Here is a 23,566-nt window from a genome sequence, read left to right as displayed (position 1 = left end):
TGTTGGAGGTGGCAGTGAGCCAGAAGCAGGAGAGGGAGAAATGAGACAGAAGTTAGAGGGGCGAGGAGCAGAGATTGGTGCAGGGCCAAACCATACTAAAGCAAAGCCCAACTTAGGGGTCCAAATAACAGTTTTATTACACAGACAACACACTACCCAGCCCCATGAAGTTATTGGTACACACACACACACACGCAAGCACTCACAATGGCAGCAGGAGAAAGAGACTTAGTGGAAGGGCTGGAGTCCAGGTAGGGAAGAGAAGCAGAGTCCAAGTCCTTGGTTGAAGAGGGGGTGGGGGTGATAGCTACCTATCCAGGATGAAAACGGGTCCTTGTCCAGTAGATGTTGTCCAGAGGTGAGGTCGCCAGCAGGGCCTCTGGTGTGGCATGGTGCTGGTCCAGATAGAGAAGGCATCCCACCGGGTCTGTCTTCACTGCCCCTTTTTATAGGGGCAGACCTTGTGTGACCCTAGTGACAGGAGGCATGCCCAGGCAAGGGTCAGCTCCTGGCATACTGAGCATGTGTGCTTCATGCAGGGATGTGCAGTTTCAGGTGTCTGTAATGGTGGGATACAATGGTAGAGTTGCTGGTTCTGCACAGTGTTTTGTCTTTCAAATGCTGGGTTCTTGTCTCTGTTCCTAGGTGAGGTCCGTGGTTCCTGGATGAATCAATGCGAGGTGACCCAGTCGTTACAGGCCATTCAGTAGAGGCCTGCTACCATTGTATTCAATCATTCCCAATCACTCTCATTCATCTGGAAACCAATTTACATGGGAGGGGTACATGACTCATACAGTTGCAACACAGGGGATGCATGTGCAGAGAACACAAGATGGAGACTTGATGTACAAAATGGAAACTTGACATTACTTTGGTTCACTTACAAACACAGGCCTAAACTATACAATATTCATATGAAACAATAAAAATCAATACAAAAATGATAATAATACAATATACAACAGTAAAAAATCAATACAAACCTAATAATAATACAATATAAAACAGTGGATATCCAAAACCAAAAACTTACTACCAAAATAAAAATCTTAAAGCTTATCCTAAGTCTGAGCTCACTTATGCTTGTCTATAGGGAATAGAGAGGGAGAGAAAGAAAAGCCAGAAATAATTGGGGAAGGGAAGGGAATGCGTATCTATCGTGTGTGTGTGTATGCATATATGTGTGTGTATATATATATATGAATTAAAAAAAGAAAAACGGGTTTTGCTACAAAAACACTACTTGATCAACAGAATGATAAATTTCAAGAGATTTTTTTATGTTTGCCCTTTATCACAGAATGCAAAATGTCCTTTGTTCATCTTTTTCCTTTCTTAGTTGTCTAGCAGATCAGTCTCAGAGTTTACTGTTGTAACTATGTGGCAAATCTTTCTTCATGCTCCAATGTTCTCTGTGCTAGTGACACTATAAATAACTCAAATTAATGTCTCCAGTCCTTCAAACTGATAGCCCATACTCTTAAGTACCCTTCAAACTGTTAAAATGTTTAACTTATTTGACTATTTGGTATTTGCATAAAATAGTTTTTGCAACTAAGAACCTAAACTGTTTTGGCAAAGTGGAACCCTTTTAGATGCACTTTGTTGTAATAAAGCTTTTAGTTTTATTTCCAGTATCTAGCTTGTAGCTGCAAGGGGAATACTCTATTGTTACATATGTCAGTATCTACAACAAAAAAGGTAGAAAAGTACAAGGAATTCTAAGTGTTCTAAAGCTAGGGGAGTAATGTGACAGTCCTAGTGTGATAAGAAGTGACTGACAAAAGGCACGTGCAAGCGTTCAAATGAATAGGTGAAAGCAGAGCCAGACGCAGGCATGGGCAAACTGGGTGGCCATCCGGGGCTCAGACAGAAAGGGGGCCCTAAAATGGTAATTTTGTAATTATTATTATCTCTGGTGAAGGAGGGCCTGATACTAAAAGTTTACCCAGGGCCACCGGGAGTCTAGGTAGGGTGCTGGATGGAAGTTAAACAGTTCAGTTAAAAACCCCACTGAGATGTACAAGCATTCATCAGAGCCTGTACTGCTAATGGCACCTAGGTAGGGGGCCCCAGAGCATACATCCCAGCATGCTTTGCTGGCTCTGCAGACTTCTGGGAAACAAATGATAGCAACCAGGGCAGAGGTCAGAGCTGATTGGCTGGTATCCCCAGGGGGCAATGAATTGCACTGAATCAGGCTCCCAATGGAAAGTTAAAATGCCATATTGTCTTAAAGGGAAAAAAAAGGAAACAATTTGTCACATAAGGAAAAATGTTTCACTAGATTTTTTTCAATGGTCTGTCAAGGTTCTTTGGGTAAATGTGATATCTTTTATGAGACCAACTAAATAGTTGGAAACATTGTTCTTTGTAAGCTTTCAGGCACAAACACCCTTATTCATGCATAGGGAGAGCTTACTGGTGTTTTGTGATCTGGGTGGAATAGAATCCAATATGCAAAATGCTGATCTGTGAAAATGCAAATACATGACAGTGAGGATCAGAGGTTTTGGGAGACCGTAAGTGTGAGACAGGTAGGTGGGAGGGGAAAAGGGGAATGTTGACCTGATGATGGAACATAGCTGGTACAGTGTAGAGAGGTTACCTGGGCTTATATTGTCTGTGGTCTGTGTTATGCCAGCTGCACTGCTAGCTTTGCTCCTCATGCCCAACTGATTCATTCAGGGAAGATATAATGGCAGATAAGGTTCTTTGGGTAAATGTGAAATCTTTTATTAGACCAACTAAATAGTTGGAAAAATTGCTTTTTGCAAGCTTTTGCAGGCTCAAGGGTTCTTTCCCATCCCCACAGGCCTTAAATGCTGCATGTGGTGTCCAGGTGAGGGGCACATATGGTGATTTAACATCTGTTGGGCCAGGGAAGCTCTTCTTAGAGAAGCAGGGCAAAAATCCCACCTGCTCCTCACACGGGAGGTCCAGGGTTTAGAGAGAACAATTTTTCCAACTAATTTAGTTGGTCTAATAAAAGATATCACATTTACCCAAAGAACCATGTCTGGCTTAAACCAACACAACTACAACCAGCAACCCAGAAACAGGGAAGACACATTTGCACTGGTGTAGAACTGATTAAATGAGCTACTCTTCCCATCCCTTTTAATGGATGTTGGTGTACCAGAAAAGAGAGTAGGTGTACTTGTCCTCAGCTGTATTTTTGGCCCTTTGTGCCTGTGCATAGTTTGCTGTAATATCAGAAAAGGCTTTGGGTGATATTGAAGGGGGACATGTCCCATACAGATAATGAAGGGGGACATGTCCTATGCAGTAGCAGGATAAGAAGCCTGGCATGCTTATCTTTGTTTGTCTGGCTGGCTGTCTTTCAACAGTTGTATCTCTCTCAGAAAACCACAGCAGAGATGAGCAACTTAATTTTTTGGAGCAGAATGCACCAGTGAGAGAGGGTGCTCACAAGTTGAAAAATGAGTCTGGGCAAACTGTTCAGATAAAACAGAAAACCAGCCACAGTATCTGAAAACTGAACCTGAACCTGCAGGTTTTTAGGGGCACCAGAAATTTTTAGTTAACTTGTAAAGCTGTCATGGGCCACCGCATTTAATTTTCACTGGAAACTAAAGCCCTAAGCTGTTGTTATGATGGCACTTGCAACTAGGCTGAAACCCAGCAGCCCTGGATGCTTTAAGTTTTTCAGTCCAAATTGATGGAAGCTTTTCAATCCAAATGGATGTAAAAGGGATCATTCAGCATTTTAGATTTTGGTGGTTCTTCTTAACTTAATTCCAGGGCTTCTGATTTTTGCTCATTTCCGCAGTTTTCCTAACTATGGCCAGGGGATAAGGTGAATGATGCAGATATTGGGATCAAAAGGTGAATCAGGTTGTACATGCAAATATTTTACTTAGAGCTCTTACCTAAGAATATAAATCCCAGACTTTTTCCCAACAGCAACGTTAAAAGTATAGTTCTTGAGCGAGCCATTTCTAATGCAGATTTCTTTATCTAAAGAGGAGGCATACTTTTACATCATTTTTAAATGGTAATTAACAGACATCACTGGAACTAACTGAAACTACTGATATGCAGTATTTTTATTTATATAGTCATCAGGTCATAAGCCTAGTAGCAAATGTAGCGTATGCAGGTCTCTTATGATGAAACAGATAAATGGATGCATTAGTGCTGTTGAAGAATTGGTAAGACACAAAGTTCTTTTGGTTTGGTAATATAAATCACTACCCTTAGTCTCCGACTAGATGTCAGGGGCAGCAAGGGGAACCTTGGTTCACAAGGAAACCAGCTTGAGAAGGCTTTCCCATCCCCATGGGATGGGAAATGTCTTTGAAATGGGCTTTAAATGCTGCATGTAGTGCCCAGGTGGGGGGCACATGTGGTGATTTAACGTCTGCTGGACCAGGGAAGCTCGCCTTAGAAAAGTGGCTCCTCACACTGGAGTTCCAGGGTGTAGAGTGGATGGGGGCTTTGCCACAGAGCTGTTGGGAGCTTAGTGGAAAGGACAGTGCTGTGAGTCCCCCTGCTCACTTCTCACACCAGTCACCAGTGTGAGAAGCAGGCAGAGTGCTTTGCCCCACTGCTCCATTCCTCCTGGAAATGGGAAGACTGAAGCAGCTCCAACTTTCCCTAGAACAGATCACTCCTGTCTTGGGAAGGCATAAGAACCAGGGGAGAGGGCTCAGTTGCAGATTGAATGTTGCAGATTGAATTTGTATAGAGCCGCTAATTGATTCTGGGACTTGAGAACATCACTGTTAACTTCAGCCTGACTGAGAAGATGCTTCTGTATGAAAAGTACTCCTTGCATGATCTGTTCCTTTTGGATAACTGTTCTCTCATTTCCAGAGGTGCTTCTTTATTCTTGTTGACTGATTTCCTTTTTCCTTCCCTCCCCTCCCCCCCGCCAAAAAAAAAATCTTTATGATCAGGCCATAGGATAGGCAAGCAGGAGCTTTAGTCCTATTCTTGGGCCCCAGGCTTGAACAAACCACTTAACCTCTCTGCGCTTCGATTCTCCCCACCATAAAATTGGGGTCATGAGTACTTACCTTGTCAAAATTCATTTCTAAATGCTATTGAAGTGCTTTGAGACTCCTGTATGGAAGATGCTGTGTTGAATACGTAGGAGGTATTTTTGTTTGTTTTGCTCTTTGACCATTTTAATGAAACAGTGAGCTAATCAGGACTTACCAATACTCTATAGGTTTTACTATATGATGCTTTAGAAAACTGAATGATGTAGAATTTCAGAGGAATAATGGATGTGATTGTCTGGAGTGAGGACATTGATTTATAATAAATCAAATGTTACCAAAATTGCCTATTAATGAGTAATTATTTCTCTACTCTCTCTTTGTGCCGGTACTTGGGTGTATAAAATATTTAAATTTACTATTATTGTAGTTTGAAGACATTCTTGGGCACTATGAATTTAATTTCACAGACATGTAGATAAGTAAATTTAATCTTTTACATCAGAACTTGGCCTGGTAGTCTCCTTCTTGTCTGTCTGACTGAAACCGGAGCTCAGATGGCCTTGTAATTTGCTCTACTTGAATCCAGCCAAGAATGAGTTTCTGATTAGTGTAAGATGACAGTATTCAAGGGTGAATTTGCTGGCTTTTGAGTATGGTGGATGGGTCTATTTTGAGTCTTAGGGTTATCTTGTATTCCAAGTCCTCTGTGTGCATGTATGTTTCTGTCCTTGCAAACTGCACTTTAATATCTAAATAAGACATGCTCCTTCAATGAGTGCTGTAGAAATTATTGTTACTGAATGTTAACTAAAAAACATTAGATTCTTATGAGTCCAGTTTGATCATTTTTACTAAGTGCAGATTTTGGCATGATGATCTCCTTGAATTTGATTCAAATAATTAGATAGTAATTTCTGACTAGAACTATAGCTATTGTATGGTGTCCAATCTCACGTCACCTACATGTACTCATTCATTAGAGACTTAATCCATTTCAATTTATAAAATGCTAATCCCACTGCACTTTATTGAAGAGTTGTTCCTAACATTATGTTGTCTTTTTTGAGAGTGAGGGAACTGTGTTTCAAGAGTTGGTTGCCTGGCCCTTTTCCTCCAATTTAAAAGCTTTGGGAGCACCAAAGAACCCAATTCCCGGCAGATTTCTTAAGAAAACTTCCATGTGACACATTAGCTTCTTTGATCTTGGTTAGCATCAGCAGATAGGCTTTGTGGCTTCTACCTCTAAAAAGAAATCTTGAGTAGTAATGACCCCAAACACTGCAGATGTATTACCATAATACTGTGCAATGCTTTTAGCTGTTTCTCTAAAATACTATATATACTGTTTTTGGTTAGTGCAGGCTATGATGTCTTTGCTATACCTTCTTTTTGGCATGGCTAAACAGGAATCCTTATATTGAAAGCTTCCTGTTATTTTGTTTGAATACTGGGATATATAAAAACTTCTGAACAAACAGTAGAGGAGCATTTTCCTTTGACTGTGAAGCAGTGAACTTTCTGTTCCTCCTGAAAGTTTTCTGTGAAGTTGGAAAGTGCACATGTGTTAGGAGGGGAGAAGTATTGCAAGATGTAAGCCCAGGTTTTACGGAAGGTGATTTATGTTTTGTGGAGAAAAGGATGTGTTTTGAGAAGAAAATGTCTCTGGATAGACTAAATTGTGTGGGTTTTCATGCATACATGGTATATGCAAATGTTAGAGTTAATACAGCTTTATATGTAGGTTATCTGTTGGTAACATCCTATTATCCCAACTAGTTTACTTAAGAAAGGCTAAGCTAGACTATACTGTGATGATCAAACTTATAGTGATTTGTGTGTACCATTTGTATTGCATTGACTCTTGTATCATATTTTAAGGTATCCAAGTCGTGGCCATATTGGTCTAGAGGAAAAAGTAATCTGGACTTGTGGTAGTGGTGCTGTCTTTTATTAGACCAACTAGACACCCTTCATCAGGCATCAAAGAAAAGATTGTAAAAGTTATCCTGGGTACAAATGAAAGTTCATACTTTATAGAAGAGTTGAAGGTGGTAAAATCTTCTATTAGGAAAAGTTAATTTTATATACAGATTAGGCTCAGAGAACAGTTGGAGTTTACACATGGCATTGAAGTAAAGACCAGCTTTACCATGAAAGAAAATGAAATGGTGTTCAAGAAAATTACCAGAGGTGATTTTGGTTTTACACCTTGACTGAAGTATGGCATCACCTACAGGATTCTGTGCTTTCTTCAGGCTTCTCTATTGCATACCAACAGTGGTTTGATCCCAAGTTTTCAGAGAGATTTAACCAGATTTTGGTGGCTGAGTTTGCACTAATCGTGCATACAATATATGCATTTCCATCAAGGCCACTTCCCAAATGCTTTATAGTATGTGTAACTGGCCTGAGGTTAATTTATAAATGTATAAATTTTATAGAATCATGATTTTTTTTTTCATACATGCTTTCATCTAGAGGAAAGGAAACTTCCTTTGTAGATGTTATGAAAAGAACATAGCATACCTACTCCATCACGGAAAATATTAACATTTTTTGGAAACTAATGGAAAGGAAATTATTTTTTTTTAATTTTGCCACAAATGTAGTTTCTTCCACATATGCTCCAGTGGAGTAGAAATGGGCAGGGGTTAAGAGGAACTGGAGTTTTGATTTCTGTTTTCTAAAAGTCTAAATTTTCCTATTTTGTGTGTCTTTTTTCTTGGCTTTTGGCTAAATAAAAACAATTTCATTTTGCATTGGGGAATCATAGTAGATTTTTATTTAGGTAGACATAACTGTTTGATTTTTCTTTCTTGCTTACCTACATTAATTTTGATTCATGCTTGTATCGGAGGTAGATAAATTATCTTGGCTATTCTTTCATTTCTCCTTGAATTCTCTTGAGGTATAAATTAGGTTTTGTACCCATTACTTAAGCAAACTCCAAATGTATAAAATATCATTAAATAATGCAACTGAAATGGAAGCAAGATCAACAAAATGACTCAATAATAATGTTATCTTTTGGATAAAGGAATATTAACCTAATACTGGTTTATCTTTATCACAAGACATATTTGCACCTGCTTATCTTTTAACTTACATGACCCAGGATGGCCAGTAGTCATACCAGAAAGTTGGGGAAGCTTATGAAATGTTTCATTTTCTGTCATATTTGTAACTTGCGTGATACTCAGAGCATACCCCCTCTCCAGTTGAAGGGAAGTTGGCAGGTATGGGAATGCTGTAAAAGCATCATCGTTTAGCTGCAGGCCAGCTCACCTCCTTACGCTACAGAATGAGGCAGAGACCAGGACACCCAGGCTAGTGACAGACATTCAGAAATTTCATAGATTTCATAGACATTAGGGCTGGAAGGGACCTTGGAAGATCATCGAGTCCAGCCCCTTGCCCAAAGGGCAGGAAGTCAGCTGGGGTCTTAGGATCCCAGCAAGATAAACATCCAAATTTCTCTTGAAGGTGTTCAATGTAGGTGCTTGAATCACCTCTGATGGCAGGCTATTCCAGACCTTGGGGGCTCGGACAGTAATGAAATTCTTCCTTATGTCCAGCCTGAAATGGTCTTGCAGTAGTTTATAACCGTTTGACCACATCATCCCTTGGGAGCAGTCTGGTGAACAAATGTTCCTCAAGATACTGGTGGTCACCCATAAACTTACAGGTGGCCATCAGATCACCCCTGAACCTGCATTTTTCCAGGCTAAGAGCCCATAGCTCTCAGCCTGTCATTATAAGTTCTGTTTTCCTGACCTCTGATCATGCATGCGGCTCTTCTCTGGACTCTCTCAAGCTTCTCCACATCCTTTCTGAACTGTGGGGCCCAAAACTGGACGCAGTACTCCAGCTGCGGCCTCACCAAGGCCAAGTACAAGGGGAGAATGACGTCTCAGGATTTGCTTGAGAAGCATCTATGGATACAAGCCAGCATTTTGCTCTCTTTATTAGCTGCAGCATCACATTAAAGGCTCAATCATGACGCCCGTGTCCCTTTCACCTGTAGTGCTAGCCAGCATAGCACTGCCAAGCCTATAAGGATGCTGCAGGTTTTTTCTCCCAAGGTGGAGAACCTTACATTTTTCAGTGTTAAACACCATCAGGTTCTTGTACACACATTTTCTGAGCCTGCCCAGGTCAGCCTGGATCGCCCTCCTGTCTTCAGGTGTGGATGCTTTACCCCAGAGTTTGGTGTCATCAGCAAACTTAGCTAGTCCACTTCTAACTCCAATGTCTACATCATTAATGAAGATGTTGACAGAGCCTTGGGGGGCCCCACTGGTCACAGGGCACCATGACGATTGACTTCCGTCAATTACCACCCTCTGGGTCCGACCACAGAGCCAATTTCCCAGCTGGCAGATGATGGTGGACCCAAGGCCACAGTTCGCCAGTTTTGCCAAGAGGTGATCATGGGATACCAGACTGAAGGCTTTTTTGAAGTCAAGATATATGACATCAATTTCTTTTCCCTTGTCCAGGTCACTTGGTTATAAAAGGAAATGAGATTGGTCAAGCAAGACCTACCTGCAACAAACCTGTGCTGGCTATCCCTCAGGATGTTGGCGTCGGCCAGTCCATTAAGCCTCTTTAATAAACCCTTCTAAGACCTTCCCCAGGATTGAGGTCAGGCTGATGGTCCTGTAGTTTGTCAGATCCACTTTCTTCCATTTCTTGAAGATAGGCACCACATTGGCCTTCTTCCAGTCTTTGGGCACTACACCAGAGCGCCAGGAGTTCTCAAAGATCTGTGCCAGGGGCTGGGCTATGATGCTAGCCAGCTCCTTGAGTACCCTGGGGTGTAGATTGTCAGGGCCAGCTAACTTGAAGGTATCGGCCAAAATGCCTGAGCCTGCCTGAATTTATTCAATCTTTGCAGGTTACTCTAACCTGGCTAAGCTAAATCAGTTTTGTGATCAGAGAGACGTCCCAGAAAATCAGTCACATGCCTGCAGTGGCTCAGGCCAGAAACTGAGTGGTACTAGAGCAGCCCTGCCATCCCTTCTACAGCACTGAGCTGAGCGGGGGATATGGCCAGACCTTGGAGGGTTGCTTTGATTACCTCAGCAGGGAATTGATAACAGTGTTTATCACTCTCCTAACAAAGTGTTTATCACCCAGTTAAGAAAACAACAGAAGGACATTACCAGCTACTTGTTGATTTTGCCTATTGATTCTACCTGTTGATTCAGCACAGACTGTAGCCAGTATGTGGTCTGCTAGCTAATACACAGACACCTCCTCAACAAGCCAGAGGGAAGAGGGGAATTCATGCTTAGCAGGGAGTGTTGAGAGGAGTGGGGAAGCAGCCTGCAGTCTGTGCTGAAGCTGTAGGCAGGGAGAAGAAGGGAGGGGCCAGCCCTGCTGTGGAGCAGAGAGCCCCACCCCACCCAGCCCAGAGACGATGTTGGGGGTGTCTGGTTTATCTTAAACCAGCAAGGGGTCTGGGACAGACATTGCATAACCTGGGTTGAGCCAAATCAATCAAGTCTGATATTACATTCAACCAGGTTTATCTCAAACCTGTTTCAGCCATTTTCAAACTGGTTTATGTGCATTGAACATCTGTTCTGTCACAGGTTTAAACCAGTTTCTGATCACTTAAAGCAGTTTAAGTGTAATGTCTGTCCCTAGGCTCAGTGATACTTAACTATTTACAGATTTAATGATACAACATAACATAAAACTTATAACTATAAACTTACATTCAGATATTTCTCACTCTCTCTTCTCTCCCCCAACAATAACTCTTGTTCACTCTTATCTTAGACATAGGCCCAATCTTGTGTGGCCTCCTGTTCAATGTGCAACCCCTGCCCCTCAACAGGCAAAGGAGCTCTCAACAACAAAACTCAGGTTAATTACAATTCAGTGACAGGAATAGCTGGCGGTGAGAGGAAAATAATTGAACACAATAAGGTTACATTACAAGTACAGGAATAACCAATACAATAAATTTAGACATAAGCATCTTACAATCCTCTCATCCTCAGAAGAAGAGGTAGACTTGGAGTTCTTGAGGCAGCTCTCAGAGACTGTATGGTCTAGGGATATGGTTGTCATGGGAGACCTAAACTACCCTGACATCTGCTGGGAGGAGCAGTTAGCCAAGTCCAACCATTCACATTGGTTCTTAACCTGCGTACAGAACCTTCACCTAACCCAGGAGGTATACGGTCCCCCTAGAGAGAATGCCTTACTGGACTGGTGTTGGCTACTGGGGAAGACCTGGTAGGGGAGTTGCAGATTCGTGGTCACCCTGGGGACAGCGACCACCAATCAGTTGAATTCACCATACAGTGTAGGGTGGGAAAGATAATTAATAGGGTGGAAATGCTTGATTTTAGGAAGGCTAACTTCAGTGTGCTCAGGAGTTTAGTCAGCGATGCACTGCAGGATAGGAGCATTGGCAAGATAGGAGTCCAAGAAGGGTGGTCGTTCCTAAAGGGAACTATCCTTCGGGCGCAGAGGGAGATGATCCCATTGTGTGGAAAATGGAGGAAAGGGGCCAAAAAACCTCTGTGGCTAAACAGAGAAATCCAGGGAAGCCTAAGGGCAAAAAAAGAGGCATATAGGCAGTGGAAGCAGGGGGAAGCTATGAAGGAGGAGTATACCTACTTGGCCCCCACTTGCAGGGAGGCAGTTAGAAAGGCCAAAGCAACTAGGGAGCTGAGGCTAGCAACAGAAATTAGAGACAAGAAAATGTCATTTTTTAGTTATGTAGGGAGTAAAAGGAAGGCAGCATAGGACTCCTACTGAACAAGCAGGAGCAATTAATGATAGACAAGGGTGACAAGACTGAGCTCTTCAGTGAGTTTTTTTGCCTCAGTTGCCTTACTTGGTTGGACTTGCTGTGTTTAAACCAGCAGGCCTGGATGAGCTGCATCTGAGGGTGCTGAAGGAATTGGCCTGAAACTACTGGCATGACTGTTTGAGTGCTCATGGCACTTGGGTCAGGTCCCAGAGGACTGGAAAAGGGCCGATGTGGTCCCTATTTTCAAGAAGGGGAGGAAGGAGGATCTGAGTAATTATAGGCCAGTCAGTCTCACCTCCAGCTTTGGAAAAGTCTTTGAAAAAATTATTAAGCATCATATTTGTGCGCGTCCAACGGGAAAAGTAATGCAGCAGGGCAACCAGCATGGATTCATAGCAGGTAGATTGTGCCTGACTAATCTGGTTTCTTTTTATGACCAGGTCACAAAATGCTTAGGTGCAGAAGTAGAGGTTCATGTCATTTACTTGGATTTTAGGAAGGCCTTCAATATGGTATCTCATCCCATTCTCATAAATAAATTAATAGGCTGTGACTTAGATGATTACATGGTCCGGTGGGTGGCAAATTGGCTTGGGGTCGCACACAGACAGTGGTGGTGAACAGGTCGATATGGTTCTAGAAGGATGTGGGCAATGGAGTCCCGCAGGGCTCAGTCCTTGGACCTGTGCTCTTCAATGTTTTCATCAGAGAATTGGACATGGGTGTGAAGTGTACTCTGTTCAAGTTTGCAAATGATACTAAATTGTGGGGCAGAGTGAACACACTAGAGGGTAGGGAATGATTGCAGGTGGACCTGGACAAGTTGGAACACAATAGGATCCAGTTCAACAAGGACAAATGCAGAGTGCTGCACCGAGGGTGTAAAAATATCCGGCACGTCTATTGGCTGGGAGATGACCCTCACAGCAGCACAGAAGCAGAAAGGGATCTTGGAGTCATAGTGGACTCCAAGATGAACATGAGTCGTCAGCAAAATCATCAGCAAAGCTAACCGCACTTTATCATGCATTAGTAGATGCATTATAAATAGAACCAAGGAGGTGATACTTTCCATCTATGCAGCATTGGTCAGACCACAGTTGGAGTACTGCGCCCAGTTTTGGTGCTGAACTTTAAGAAGGATGTGGATAACCTTGAGAGGGTCCAGAGGAGAGTCACTCATATGGTTAAGGGTTTGCAGGCCAAGCCCTATGAGGAGAGACTAAAGGACCTGGGTCTCTTCAGCCTCCACAAGAGAAGGCTGCAAGGGGATCTTGTGGCTGCCTACAAATTCATTAGGGGGGCATAGCAAGGAACCAGAGGTGCTCTGTTCACCAGGGCACCTCTTAGAGTAAGAAGGAACAATGGTCACAAACTGATAGAGAGCAGATTTAGGCTGGATATCAGAAAGAACTTCTTCACAATAAGGGCAGCCAGAATTTGGAATGGGCTTCCAAGGGAGGTGGTGCTCTTCCCTACCTTGGGGGTCTTTAAGAAAAGGCTGGATAGCCATCTGGCTGGGATCATCTGACCCCAGCACTCTTTCCTGCCCAGGGCAGGGAGTTGGACTCAAAAATCTGTTGAGGTCCCTTCCAATCCTAGCATCTATGAATCTCTATATAACAACAATAGGGACACAATACTGTAAACAGAATCCCAATAACATAGATAACCAGATCACAACTATTGGCATAGCAACAGTGCCCAAAGAAGAAATGGCAAAGCAGGAAAAGATCCTATTACCTAATTGAACATCATTACCCTCTCCCCGGTTGCTCAACTAGGAGGGGTCCATAACCATGACACCACCCTTAAAAAACAGGCTCTAGACTCCCTTCTGTGCCCACGGGCGAATTGTCCCCACTCAGGGTCTTCCCCTTGTTCCCTCACAGTGAGGAAGGCCCCTTCTCCATGCAGATTCCCTTTCCAGGTAACTCATGAGTTCACGGCTTTAGAAGGGTTGAGCTTGTCTCCAGTGGTGTACTGGGGCAAACCCTCCCTGCCTTCGCTGGGATGGTCGACCCATGCCACTTCCAGCAAGAAGGCTCCAGCTGCTTCATGCAGCTCTTCTGGCCGGTTGACCTGCTCTTTGCCCTGTGCACCACCCTGTGCACCAAAGGGGTACCTGCCTTGGGCAGGGGGAAAAATCTGTGCTGCAGCCCCAACATCTGTCAGCTCTAGGGCCCTGTGCACTTCTCTGTGCACTGATGGCCCAGCTCCTACCTTGCGCAGGGTTGGGGACCTCCACTGCCTCATGCAGCTGCTGCGCTCCCATCCACACCTGGAGTCTCCATCCACCATTCTGTGCACTGGCTCTCCAGCCCTGTGCACCAGTCCGTGCACCAAGGGCTTCTGCTCCTCCCACATATTAATTCCCCCTAAATTCATATAGGGGAACACATGAGTGTATGATTAGTGGCAGGTGAACATGTGACCATTCTTAGCACTCTATTTAGTTCTAGAAATTTCTACAACTTATGTAGCCCACACAATATGGTCTTGGCATTTTAATTTTATGTTATATTAACAACTTTTTCTCCTTGCAGCTTTAGTTCCTTTTGCATTATGCTGTTCAAACAGGTTTAGGATAGGCAGAACGGAACAAGCCCATCCAAGGCACCTCGTTTTTGCCCGAGAAGGGACTTTTCATATACAGGAGACATACCCTTGTATCCTTTGGGACTGCAAAAGATGGGGTCCACAGCAAGATCAGTGCCTGTGTAGGATAACTCTTATGACTTTGGAGACCATTAACTTTGAGGGTCCGCAAAGGTTTTGAGATTTGATTACATGGATTTAAAATGGACAAAATGGATTGGCTCCAGTTTGTTTGTTAAGATGAGCTGATATGGTAGATTTAAGTCCAAACTTTTTCAGCATGAAAGGTAAAGATTTCTAGACACTGAAAATTAGCGTTGTATTTGAATTAAGCTATGAGTCTCCAATCATTTACACCCACACCCACTCTTTCTCTCTCAACACTTCAGTTATTCAGTACCTCCATTTAGATTAATAGGACAGTCCCCATATGTGGGCCACAGTGAGTTAAATGTGGAAAAAATAGTGTATCTCATGTTTATAGACTGAGCAATCTTCCCTCCTATCTTGACTTGCTTGTATAGTTTCTAATACTGGAGTTTTTTGGGGGACCTGAAGAGGGAAGTGAACAGGTTTGCAATTTAATTTACCTAAGTAATATGCCTAAAACTATTATTGCTTCTTTGGTGCTATGAATGCCAACAACTACTGTACCCTGAACATGATTGTTTTTTAATGTTTGCTACAAAGGTAATTTAAAATAGAACTAGGCAGTGCCTCCAAAGAGCAAATCTAAAATAAGACCATATCAGCCTTCTTTCTAAAGTCTTGCTGGCTTGTACTGTCTTTTTCTGCTGTAGAAGCTGGATATCTTATAGCTTTTTGCTGTTGGCAGACCATATAATTTTATCAAATAATTGACTTTGGTCTTTACAAAACTGCAAGTTGCAAAGTTCACATTATTTTATTTAAAACTTTTCTGCTATTTTATTGATGGATTCCTCCTCTTGTCCTTTTCCTGGCTTACATTGCTTGGATCTCTCATTTTTGACCATTTCCAACCTATTTAAAGCTTTGATAAGTGCCTGTTATCTGATTTCTGGAAGAAAAAATCAATTCCTTTGACCACAGCTTTTCCTTTGAAATCTAGAGAACAATTGATACACCCTTGACATAACCTCCATCCAGTTGTTCTTAAAGAGTAAAATAAAATTCCTCTTCAGGTGTTTATTCTCTCTCACTTAATAGGATGGCATTTTGTTGATACTTAACTTAATTCCTCAATATTGCACTGTTTAACATTTAAGGAAAAAGAAAGTCTTGACCATCTTGAATTAAGGGAGTACTATATCTTACCTTGAAATACACGTTTTCATCCAAAGACTGCTAACCAAAGAAACAAGTTGTATAAGATCTTTGACCCACTTGCTCTGGATACTGAGCTATTTGGCTTTGGTACTAAAATTAAAGCTCAGAGTTCCTCTAATAGAGCTGTAAGTTAAAACATTGTTTGCTTTATACAGAATGTTTAGATTTTTGTATTAAATTTTGTGTATTCTGTTCTCTATTCATCCCAACATTAATTGTCTTTTGATCAAAATAGTTGGCATACATTTGCATACAGTATAAGGAGCTTCTTCCTTAGAATATGAATAATCCAAGGTGTGTGTGTGTGTGTGTGTGTGTGTGTGTGTGTGTTAGGGGGGAGATATGATAGAAGTCTATGAAATAATGACTAGTGTGAAGAAGGTCTGTCTTGTGTAGTATATAATTAACTTGTGGCACTAATTGCCACAAAAATCTTTAAAAACTCTAATGGTTTAACCAGGTTTAAAAGAGGAATAGGTCCATCAGTGGTTATTAAACATCATAACAGGGCTGTAACCTACAAATTAGGACTCTGTAGGCATCTAAATGCTGGACGTTGTAAAGGAAGAGGGAGGGACAGGTTCATCTACATTAGTCTCTGCATAAATACTCTTCCCCTTGGCATAAGTGTGAGATATGGGATCCTGGGTTAGATGGACCAGTTGTCTGAGCCAGTATAGCATTTCTTATATTCTTGTTCATTTTGAAGGGAGCTTTGGGTGCCTATACATGATCTGGGAGGCTGCTCCAACATGCTGCAATTGCAGTGCATCAGAGCAGACTCAAGTCTGCTGAAGCATGGTAATTGCCACACACTAGCCAGCCTCCGTGTCTCATGTATCAGTGTCCCCACACTTCAATATGGAGGCAGGGGAGCTTTAAATAAAGCTTATTCAACCAGTTTTAAATAAAGTACCCCCACCACCATTCTGAAGTGTGGGGACGCTGGTACACGAGATGCTCCAGGCACTTTAATTAAAGCAGCTCTCAGAGTCTTGGCCTCCAGGGAAGGCCGAAAGAGGAAAGCACCACTGGCTGCCCATCCCACTTGAGAAGAGGGTCTGGGAGGCCTTGGGTCCAATATGATCAGGCCTTCAACTTTGATGAACAGTGGGAGAAGAAAAAGAATTAAAGCAGTATTAAACTGTACCATTGCAAGAAGGGATCCATCCCTTCTTACATATTTTCTGGATCATCATAGCTACAACAACACTTTAACCCTTTTTTCTGATTTTTTTTTAAAGATGTCCTCTGTAGGGATAGCCCTTCAGCTCACACTAAAAGAACATCTTTTACAAATGTTATTCTGTTTTTCTTTTAAGCTGAAAAGACTACAGTCTGAGAATGCCTCTGAGTGGGGAAAGAGAGAGATGCTTGATGCAGAAAAGCAAGATCTGAAGAGAGAGGATCGAAGGTTGAAGGCCCAGGTGAAAGAAATTCAGGAACTGGTAGACAGGAAAAATGAACTTGTACCAAGCAACTTGGGTTCTGATACTGAGATGGCACAAAGTGAACTTCTGAAGAAAAATAAGGTATGAACTTTAATTGTCACAATCATTTGGGGAAATACAGCTGCATAACAGTTGAATTTGGATTGATACAAAATGTTACTATGAAAACAGCTATATTACAACATACCTCTGTGTATCTGCACCCACCATAGGCTAGCAGAAAGATTTATTTCAGCCCAGAGACAATGGTGACAATGGAACTCAACAACTGGCTTTTTGTAGCAGATGGGGCCTGGTTTAGCTGGGAGGTTGACCAAGTTCAGGTAAGACAAACCATTGGTTTACTACCAGGCTGCCTTAATGAATACAAGTGAATATATACAGACTTCCAAGAGAAGGATGAACTAGATATGGGCCTTATGTTTAGGAAGATTTCTTTCTTTCTCAATCTGTTTATTCTTGGGTCTTGTGCTTTAACTGAACGTAAATTTTATGCAAAAGCTTTTTGTATCCAAATATGCTACATCTGCTATGTTATTTCTGAAGAATTAATATACATACCAGAACACACATCACTAATGAGAATCTGGGAAAATATTTTTAAATTATGGCAGATGTCTGAAATCAGGATTGGATTCTGTAGATGTGCAATTTGACAGAAAGGTGCAGCTCTTAATAAGGAATGCAGAGGAAGGGTTCTCACTGATGTGCCTAGGAACCCCTCCATAGAGGAATGTCTGGAGGGGTTCAAGACTGCATGGGATCTGGTGACTAGCTCCTTCAACAACCATTTAGGCAGTGAAACAGTTGGCCAGAACAGTAGAAACAGTCGGCCAGATGTTGCTCTTAACAGGGGAGCCTGACTCATGTCAGAGAAGCTCTCAGACTTTAGCAAAGTTTCATATAGCTGCACATCCTGCGATCATATAGGTATTCCCTTTAAAATCCATGGGACTTGTTCATGCATCAAGTTATGAGTGGCCAAGTGTCTGCAGGACTGTGGCTCTAATGTATTGCTTGTATCAAGGTCTCTAGTTAGTCAGGCCCGGCCAGTCCAAGCTCTTGATCTTCCACACCTGATCTTGATCCCTGGGTAATGTGACTGCCCCCTTACTCTGGGACTGGATTGGCTGCTAAGTGCACCACTCAGCCCTTTTAAGCACACTTGCAGCCTCAGGCTGCAGCATGCCTTGATAACAGCCTCAGTCTACTCTGCCAAGCAGTGCATTCACTGCTATTTCTGGCTCCTCATTCAGCTTTGTTTTTCCCTGCTCTTGGATCTTCCCTGGAACTTGGTACTGGCTGTCTGTTTCCTCTTGGCTTCAGCTTTCTCTCTTACCCTATTCTTAGATCTTCTCTGGAACTCGACACCCAGCTCTCTGATTCTCCTGGCTTCTGATCACAGCTTGCACCCCAGACTATGTCTCTTGGGGTGTCTTTACACATGCTTCAAAGGTGGGAAAAGGCACTTATTTAGAGCATCTCTCAGGAGCTGCTCTAATAAAAATGCCCGCAGCATCTCATGTATTCAGCATCGCTTCAAAATGGTGGCAGGGGCAATTTAAATGAAGCTTATTTGATGAGTAAGCTAATTAGCATGCTCCAGCCGACTTCATTAATTGTATCTGCCCCAATGCTTTGTAATTACAGTGTGTTGGAGCAGGTGTCCTGCATGTCTACAGGCACCTGCTGCACTGATCCAGATCCACCCTGATGCCTCAGTAACCTGCACCCCGACCCAGCTGACCTCCTAATTGACCTTCAGGGACTGAACTCTTACAGCCTAGCTTCACTTTTCATTGGATGACAAACTCTGTGTAACAATTCTCTGCTGGAGGTATTCCATAAAACATAATAATGGTGTAATGTGTCTCACAAAGAGGTGCAGGTGTGTGGCTGGGCAGTTCAATTCAATGGGAGGGTACAAACCAGCTTGATTTATTTATGCATATAAACATACAAACAGTAAATTGTAACCCAGCATGGAAACCTGATAACAAAATTATCCCTCCAGGTATTTTGTTCCAGATTTTCAAATGATTAAACCTCTGCTTAAAGTATGCTTTTCTTTTTTCATAATATTAGAATAACTTATATATAAGTCATTTCTTTCACACTATGATATTGAAAAATCTCATTTTTATTATATTCTGTGGTGACTAAGAAACCACAGATTATATTCCTAATGCTCTAGCTTCCTGAAAATCTTTCCATATTATGAGTTACTTTCAAATATTCTAGACTAAGGTTTATTTGAACTGATCAGTACATATGATATTCCTTTGTAGTGAAATGCAGTTTGATGTTTGAAGACCTATTGCTTTTGAGTTGGTGAGTGGGCCATTTGTGTCCCACATGTTCATATGGTCCTTGCACATGAGTGAGTGCTTTTGGCTAACAGTGGTGGAATTGTTGTTTTCACTATAGATGCTTTTGTACCTTTAACACCAAAGGTCATAAATGGCAGATAAATCCCCACTATATCTCAATTTCATCTTGCCTCTTGTGGCAATGACACAGAAATCCTATACTTCCATAATTAGCATTCCTATGATGGAGCTTGGGTAGCCTTTTACAGGCTTATCTTTCAATATGTCTTATATGCTTTCCATTAGTCTAAATAAGGGAAAATTGAATGCCATCATTTTTAGTGATAGGAAGAACAATGTAAAACACTACTCTGGGTACTGATAACAAACATCACTATCTAAGGAATAGACAGAAACAGACATAGAGGCCTAGGGATTGCTGAAATATCTGCCTGAGTCAGAAGAATCAGACAAAGGCACTAAGCCGAAAAGACAAAGAGAAGTGCTTGTAATACGGCTGCAGAGAATATGTGATTTTTAAAATGACTTGGAACTTTAAAAGTACTTTTTGAGTAGAGTGCTGACTTGAAGAAGGCTTGGAACTGTGAGGAAGAATATGATTGTAACTAGGATCTGTATATTTAACTTTCAGTCCATTCCTTGTAAATAAACAGGATTGCATCAAGTATCTGATTCTGTCATCAATTCATGCTCTTCATGGAAGCAAATGGCAAGAACATAAATTCCTTCCCATGTGGACACAGAGGCTTGCTCAGCATCTTCTTTTTGTATTTGAAGATTCTTATCAATACCCTGTTCAGCCTTCTATTTTCCAGTCTGAATAATAGCAATTCTTCCAGCTCAATTAAATAGAAGCCACAATAATGTGATTGGGTAGTGTTGCTTACTAACTCTATAATAAAACACTAGTTGTTCTATTAACCTGTACCCGCCTGGCTTCGAACATCCAGTCATGCGCCACGCATCCCCAGATGCTTGAGGTTGTCTGCCGGCCTGGCCCTGTGGTCCTGCTGAATTGGTATCTCTGACCCGGATAGTCTCGCCCCAATCTCGCCTACCACAACTTTGTATCTTATCCCAGTGGTGGGGTTCGACTATTGGGGTCTCTCGCGTATAGGATTGCTGGACGACGATCTTCTGCGACGCTCCACCTCCCCTCTACCTTGCCCTTACACCCTACCTTGGTGAATCCTGATGTTCTTTGGCCAAGCCCCCGATAGTTGAGGCTCTACGCCCTTTTACCACACAGGCTATATGGCAGTCGGGCCAAATGCCCACTTCACCCACCATGCCTCACAGCCATCTAGCCCTACCTGTAACTGTAAACCACCTTTTGGGTTAAACACCACCTGGGTTCACCCAACAACCCCTCCAAAAGTGGGAAATGAAAAAAAATAATAAAAAATACCAACGATGGAGAAATGCAAGATACTAAGGGTGGCCCTTCACCCCCTTTATTGCATGCTCCCATAGGCTGCCCTACCACAACAGACTCAAGCCCCTAAGACCCCTAGCAAGCCCTAAACTGGGTCTGGGATAGCCTGTTGGCTATGGCATCCTCCCCCCCACTCTTTATCCAGCCTGTGGGTTCGCTGGACCCTTGGTGGTCCCTCTCAGCACATCTTCCCCACGTCTTCTGGTGGGGCAGCTCTATACTGCTGGGGCCCATCTTCTGCCGCCCTTCCCACTGACCGTGCCCTTTGGCTCCCACCTAGGGTACATCCATGAACCTGTCCAAGCCCTCTATGGTCCCACTTGGTCTGGCGTTTTGGCTTCTGCCGACTCTTCTGGCTCTTTGTGGGTAACTCTGGGTCTCAAGCCCCTCCTGCTCTCTTCTGTCCCCGGGTCCCAGCTCCTGGTCTGAACAAGGCATCTCTGCTCTCTTGCACCCTGCGTCGCTGCCAGCGGCATTCTCCCTGCAGCGGGCTTCACTCTCTCCTCCTGTGCTACAGGAGGCAGTTTCCCATGCTGTTCCCCCTCGTGGCGGCTTCGGAAGAGACCTCCCATCTGGTGCTTCTGCTGGTCTTTCCCCTGCTCTCCCACCAGCAGCTCCTTTTATATTTCATAGATTTCATAGATTTCATAGACACTAGGGCTGGAAGGGACCTCGGGAGATCATCAAGTCCACCCCCCTGCCCAAAGGGCAGGAAGTCAGCTGGGGTCATAGGATCCCAGCAAGATAAGCATCCAATTTACTCTTGAAGGTGTTCAATGTAGGTGCTTGAACCACCTCCTCTGGCAGACTGTTCCAGACCTTGGGGGCTCAGACAGTAAAGAAATTCTTCCTTATGTCCAGCCTGAAACGGTCTTGCAGGTGTTTATGACCATTCGACCTCGTCATCCCTTGGGGCGCTCTGGTGAACAAACGTTCCCCCAGATCCTGGTGGTCACCCCTGATAAACTTATAGGTGGCCATCAGATCACCCACCTATAAGTGGGTATATTCCCTGGCCGGTTCCTGCCGTTCATCTTCTCAGCTGGCCACTGCTGTGTAAAGGCGTGGCTAACGAGCCACCGAGGTCCCGCCACCATTTCTGGCTTTGCTGCGGCTCCTGCTACAGGTAAGAGTTTTTCTGTTTCCTTTTTTCCCCTTTTTTCTTCCCTGGCCAGCTGGTTCCTCAGGGTCTGCCCCCTTGTATCTCCCTGCGACACAACCATTATTACCACCTTCCCCCTTCCAATCTCTCCCCCCACACTTCTTTTAGGTAATTTTTAGTTATGCTGTATATGTTAGGCAACTTAATTTTGAGCTTGCACTGCTGTAAGCACACCCCAATGCAAATAGTATAGTACAGAGATTTCCAACCACTGGGCCACGGCCCATGGGTTGGCTGCCAGGTTGTGGCACGAGGCCCCTGCTTGGCCTCCCCATCTGCCCATGCCACCGTCTTCCACTGGTGACATTCAGGGTTAAAGCTGGGGGGCGGGGCAGCCCCAGGGAGTAGGCAGCTGGCTCTGCCACTCTCGTTCTGGTCTGCAGCACAAAAACGGTTGGGAACCACTGGTTTAGTATACACAATCATTTAAGCTAGCAAATTGTGCACAAGTGCCACGAATAAAAATTAAATTTTATACAACATTGCTATCATAAAGAATTGTGTTTACAAAATGTCACTATACATTAGACATTCTTAGCTGACATAATACTGGCTAAATATTCAAAATATTTCTATTGGCAGTTTTGAAAAGGTTAACATACCATGTTGTTTGATATCGGAAAAAAATGATGAAATATTTCAAATCAGACTTTTTTTTTTACATGGTTCTATTGATTGCACTTCTTGGAATGGAATATGTATTTAAAATAATAGTTATAACATTTGACAAATAGTCTGGCAACAAATGTTAAATAAATCCAAGTGATATGTTTTAGAAAGAGATAGCAGGTAAAAATATTGATAATATAAATCAATCCCTAAAACATTATTCACTGAAGAGTTTTATTATCTTCAACTTCAAAGATCAGCTTGAGCCAGAATCTGAAATTAATTTTGTTGAACAGAAATGTTGCTTTTCAGTCTTAGCTCTATTCTTCAGTAAAGGTCTAGAAGACAAAAGATTTTAATTCAACTTTTATAAAGCTCTCTACAGAAGGTTAAGGTGTACTTTTTAATATACATTAAGTAAAATTTTCTTAAAGATGGTCTTGTACAGTCATTTCATTTCTCCTCAGAGAGTAACTGCCTGGAGAGAATACAAATATACAAATATCCAGGTTTTTTCTTCCAGTGTAAAAATGACCACACATGGAGAAAAATAATCTGGGAACACACAATATTAGATCACTGCTTGGAGAGTTTATCCTGGGAGAGCAAATATATGTGCATGGCAGAACATGCCCCTTTTAACAATCCCTACATTGTGCTGACCATGGGCACTCTGGGTCAGTCAGTCAGGCTGCTCTGCTGCCATCTGTCACCAGACAGACCAAGAGAGCATGTTGCGATATGTGCACAGCACCTCCCCCCACACCTTGCTGCACAGTGTGAGTACTGCAAGCTCCAGTCTGTATGCCTGTATACCTGGCTCTTTTTCTACCAGGAGAACAAACCTGGGAGAATTCTCCCAGATTGTTTGCGTGTGTGTATGCAGCCTATCCCAGGCAAAATCTTGTTACTGGGAGAATGTTGACCT

The 23,566-nt window shown here is 42.7% G+C and overlaps 1 protein-coding gene across 2 annotated transcripts in view; it reads left to right on the top strand.

Moving 5' to 3' along the window:
- The window catches only part of CCDC102B (coiled-coil domain containing 102B), a 390,603-nt gene that overhangs the window by 90,276 nt on the left and 276,761 nt on the right, over window positions 1-23,566 (top strand). For both annotated transcript variants that reach the window (XM_090037300.1, XM_090037301.1), the window contains exon 5: window positions 16,974-17,183. In XM_090037300.1, the coding sequence (XP_089893426.1) occupies window positions 16,974-17,183 (210 nt within the window). The remainder of the gene's footprint in view (window positions 1-16,973; window positions 17,184-23,566) is intronic.

Source organism: Crocodylus siamensis, chromosome 3, assembly GCF_052110815.1.
Source record: "Crocodylus siamensis isolate JL-2025a chromosome 3, ASM5211081v1, whole genome shotgun sequence".
NCBI lineage: Eukaryota > Metazoa > Chordata > Crocodylia > Crocodylidae > Crocodylus > Crocodylus siamensis.
Note: the sequence above shows the minus strand (reverse complement) of the source record. Positions and strands in the feature narration are given on the sequence as shown.